The sequence below is a fragment of the Pantherophis guttatus genome, chromosome 4 (genome assembly GCF_059756535.1).
Source record: "Pantherophis guttatus breed Tessera chromosome 4, ASM5975653v1, whole genome shotgun sequence".
Taxonomy (NCBI): Eukaryota; Metazoa; Chordata; class Lepidosauria; order Squamata; family Colubridae; genus Pantherophis; species Pantherophis guttatus.
In genome coordinates, this window is record NC_142066.1 from 52,761,322 (window position 1) to 52,765,942 (window position 4,621).

General features: G+C 32.4%; 2 protein-coding genes across 3 annotated transcripts in view; one reads left to right on the forward strand and one right to left on the reverse strand.

Moving 5' to 3' along the window:
* Positions 1–2,628, forward strand: part of MIEN1 (migration and invasion enhancer 1) — a 29,971-nt gene extending 27,343 nt beyond the window's left edge. The window contains exon 4 of the mRNA XM_087892195.1: positions 2,498–2,628. Within this exon, the coding sequence (XP_087748321.1) occupies positions 2,498–2,500 (3 nt within the window). The 3' untranslated portion in view covers positions 2,501–2,628. The remainder of the gene's footprint in view (positions 1–2,497) is intronic.
* The window catches only part of ERBB2 (erb-b2 receptor tyrosine kinase 2), a 65,518-nt gene that overhangs the window by 19,859 nt on the left and 41,038 nt on the right, over positions 1–4,621 (reverse strand). For both annotated transcript variants that reach the window (XM_087892194.1, XM_034415827.3), the window contains exons 14-15: positions 3,405–3,495; positions 2,554–2,714 (exon numbers count right to left, since the gene is read on the reverse strand). In XM_087892194.1, coding sequence (XP_087748320.1) covers positions 2,554–2,714; positions 3,405–3,495 — 252 coding nt within the window. The remainder of the gene's footprint in view (positions 1–2,553; positions 2,715–3,404; positions 3,496–4,621) is intronic.

Consider the following 4,621-nt stretch of genomic DNA (forward strand, 5'->3'; position numbering starts at 1 on the left):
TGTTAAAAAGGAGAGAAACCTAGTCCTTGAGAAACCTCATCTCCCATCCCAATAACATGGAATAGCTAATCACACAGATTCAGAAGGATACCATGTTTAATGGTATTTTTATGATTTTATTGAAATTTAAAAATACAAAAATAAACTAATGCAAACTAAGAAAAATATAAAAAGAACAAATAAAAATGCAGACAGAAAAAAAGAAGGGAAAACTATGAAGGAAAAATATATAAAGAAATTACTTCTTCATCAAGATAACTACAGTTTCAGTAACCTCACTTCTCTAACATTTTAACCAAAAATCTCTTGAACTCATGTGTTTGTGTGCAATGTGCACACGCAGAGACACATTTCTCTAAAAAATACCACCCCAAAATTATTTTTCCATATCCTATTATTATAAACAAATATTTAAAATTGCTTGGTTCAAATTTAATTAAGAAAAATTCTATTAAGAGCTACTTGAAACAACATATAGAAAATCTTGATCTTTAATACTTTCAAATAATCTTCCACGAATTAATTTATTGTTTTCTTTTCATCTCCCTTTAGAAACTCTTTTGCAAGTTTGACACTTTCTTTAAATTTTAACATCATAGCTTATAATTTTTTCTAAACATACAATAAAAAAAACCCTCTTCTTCTCACATCTTATCTATAAACAAAGCTTTAAAGCTTTGTCATTTAGTTCAAATAGTGAAAATCCTCTTAAAAGCTACTAGAAAAAAGAATCGTATCTATATATTACTAAAACTCTCATTCAGGTAACTTTTAGCTGGGAAAAATGGTGCATCATAAGGCAACAATTTTTGAAACAATACTTCAAATGAGCTAATTTATTCAAAATCTGTGTTCCATCACTTCTGTGAAATTCAAAGTTGGCAAATTTTATAAAACATTTTATTAGATAAACATTATCATAAAACAGTAAATGTATAATACAATATGGCATAAAATACTTTCTGTGGTCATGTTTGACAGTGCTATACAGTTCAACATGGGCTATTTTCAAGGCAGATACATCTCTGGATGTATTCCAACATTTATATTTTAAATTGTATATATTTTATTAGAATTCTGAACAAACCGCAGGATTCTTATAATTAGCTTCAAAATCTTATTTCCAGTCAATCTGCCCTTATTGCATTTATAACTTTCCAGAATTAACACTCTAATCACCCTCCTGCTGATTAATTCCAAATTTTAAAAAAATCTCCTTCAATCCTCAGCAAAAGAATGTTGACGTAAGTTCAAGAACTTAGAGATATATTTTTTTCATTTGGAAACTAAAGTTGATGGTATTGAAAGGCACTGAGATCTAGGAGGACCAGGATGACCCCTGACCAAGCCTTCCAGAGGTCATTCACAAGCACAATCAATGCTATCTCAATAGTGAAGTGAATCCAGACTGAAAAAGAGTCTCCTCTGCTCATCTCTCCACATTAAATCCACAACAAGGCAACCCAATAAATAACTCAGGCCTCTCTTATCTCATTCCATTTATGCATTTGTGTAAGTTAGAACTTAAAAGTTTTATTATCATTAAAAACAAAAACAAATAAACCCTTCTTATTGTTCCACTCATGCTTAAATAGCTTGACCCAAAATTGAAAAAACAAAAGGGGAGGGGAATATCCTTTAAAAAGATTAACTCTAATTAGTTGCAATTAAGAAGGTATATAATTTCTTACTAAATTTAAAAATGGAGGATAAACAAATAAAAGATACAATGGTACAATGGGAAATATTTTTTGCTATAACATAGAACTAGAGAAATGGCAAAATTTATGGAAAAGAAACTATAGGTTAACAATGGCTATTTCTTATAAAGAAAATTTATATAAAATGCTAGGTTAGCTAAAATGTTTAAAAATATGTCTAGCAAATTTGGAAATGTAATTAAAAAACGGGCACATTTTATCATATGTGGTGAATTTGTGTTAAAGCTAAAAAAATTGGGCAAAAATACACAGATTAATAGAAAAGATAATAGGGGAAAACATGTAGATTTTAAACCTGAACTGTTTTTATTAGGGATGATATCAGAAAAAATTAATAAGAAAAGTATGTATTTAATATTAAATGCCTTAACAGCAATGAGGATTATTTTCACACAATATTGGAAAAATGAAGAAATATCGCAAGATGAAGAGATAATTAAGAAGGTATTAGATTGTGCAGAAATGGATAGACTTACATTGAAAATCGAACAGAAAGAAGACACAGAATATTATCAAACATAGAACTTATTTTACCAATGGTTGGGAAAAAGGGGTGGAGAGTAAGAAAGAAATGTGTATTGTTAAGCAATTTAAATACCCAGACAACACAATGTTTATTAAGCACTAAGAAATGTAATAAATAAAAAATTAATAAAATGTATTTTTTTAAAAATTAATTATTTCATTGGTGAAGGGTATTTTGTTCTTGTAGTGTCTTTGGACTGAAAGCTGATCACATTTTTTTGCATTACACTGTCCATTTTTTTGTCAGAAAGTAGTCAGAATCCTGCTGTATCTCGCTTTATGATGTTCCCACCCCTGGACTACTCACGAAAGGGTACAGTTGACTGGACAGAGCTGACAGACATTGTCTTCATCAGGGTACTTCCAAACAGGTATAAAAGAGCCATCAAGCTTCACACCACTGGGACACCGTTCCACGCAGGACAGCCCATCTTTGTAATGGGCACAAGCTACACACTGGTCTGCCTCCTAAAAGGGGGGAGGGGGGAAAAGATGGCGTGAAAGAATCTCAATTAAACAAAGCAGGGGAAAAAAACCCCTCCTCTCATCATTTTCATAAGTTTTGTTGGATATTGAATATGTTTCAATATTGAATTATGTTCTTGTTATTTCGTCGTACAAGATGTCTGGTTGCTGATGTGACCTTAGATGGACATAACCTACAGAGCAGTGAAAACCAGCTGTTTGATAGGCATCTAGGAATTTAGAGTCACAGGGTATGTTGCAAAGTTACCTCAGGAAAAATAGCAGTAGTTACACAATTTATTACATACATATGAAGGACATACTTGTATACTTCGGATTTGGTAACACTGCAGATAGTTGCTAGAAAGCAAGTTAATCTCAAGGGTAACACTATCTCAAGATGAAGTTGCCCAAACCAAATTCACTCAAGTTAGCTTATATAACCTATGATGGTTTGCTTTGTACTATTGCTTGCCTTCTTTCTTAAAAGTGCTCTGACTGCATCAATGCCCTGAACACTGTAGATCACCAATTTTAGGTTTCTAGTCCCCAGAAAAGAGGCCTGGATATTTACACTCTTTTTACTGTGAACCAATCACAAAAGGCGAAAAAAATCCCTAATGGATGAGAAAAAGAAACAAGAATATAATATCTGAACAAGATTGCAGTTTCAAGATATTTCAGCGTTCTTACCGATCCATAGCAAGATTCAGTCCCATTTTGGGGCATGCACTCTGGATGACATGTAAAGCAGCGTGTCCCATTGACATATTCCCGGATATCCCTGCAATTTCCAATCATGCCAAAATTTAGACAGTCCAATTTCTCAACTTCCTAGTTTTCTCAAACAACATTATTTTATTTTTCAGTTTGGAATCAACTGAATTAGAATAAAAACAACTTTATAATCAGGGTTGAGTGATTTAAAAATGTTTAATTATTTCATTGGTGATGGGTATTTTAGACAAAGAGGAGAAATGATGTTACTTCCATATACCTTCAATAGACATGGAAAGTGAGAAATTTGGTAAATGGCACAGGATCAAGCATCCCAACAGTGATAAAAGGACAAGTAGTCCTCAACATACAACAGTTCGTTTAGTGACCGTTCAAAGTTACAATGGCACTGAAAAAATGGTCATTGACTAATGACCATTTTTCACATTTATGACCATTGCAACATCCCCATGGTCATGTGATCTACATTCAAATACCTGACAATTGGGTCATAGTTATGACGGTTGCAGTGTCCTGGGGTCATGTGATCATATTTTACGATCTTCTGACAAGCAAAGTCAATGGGGAAGCCAGATTCCACTTAACAACCATGTTAATTTAATTCAAGAACTGCAGTGATTCGCTTAACAAATGTGGCAAGAAAAGTTGTAAAATGGGGCAAAACTCACTTAACAAATTTCTCACTTAGCAACATAAATTCTGAGCTCAATTGTGGTCGTAAGTCGAGAACTACCTGTAAATTGCCATGAAGTGAAATCTGATTCCTTTTTAATTTATTTATATTTGTTATGAATTTTACCTGAAATAAAGGTAAATCTAAAGAAAAAAAAGGAAAAAGTGCAAAAGAAAAAAAAGAAACTGAAGTTATGAAATATGATTTCCAACCTTCCCTTCAACAAAAAAATTACACTTATAATCTTCCTTCTCTCTTACATCTCTTAGATGTTATCAAATCCCTTCAGTCCCTCACTTAGTCCACATCTTTTTAACTCCTCAACCATAAATCATATAATTTATTTGGGAGTTTTTCAGCAAAAAGCCCATTCCATATAAGGACTCTTGATGACCTATAATACAACACCCAGGCAGTTTTCTGAGCATGAAAAATGAAACCATTTGTGTTGCTTCCTCCCATAATAATTTCTTTTTCTTCTTCTTTTTGAAACTTCTAG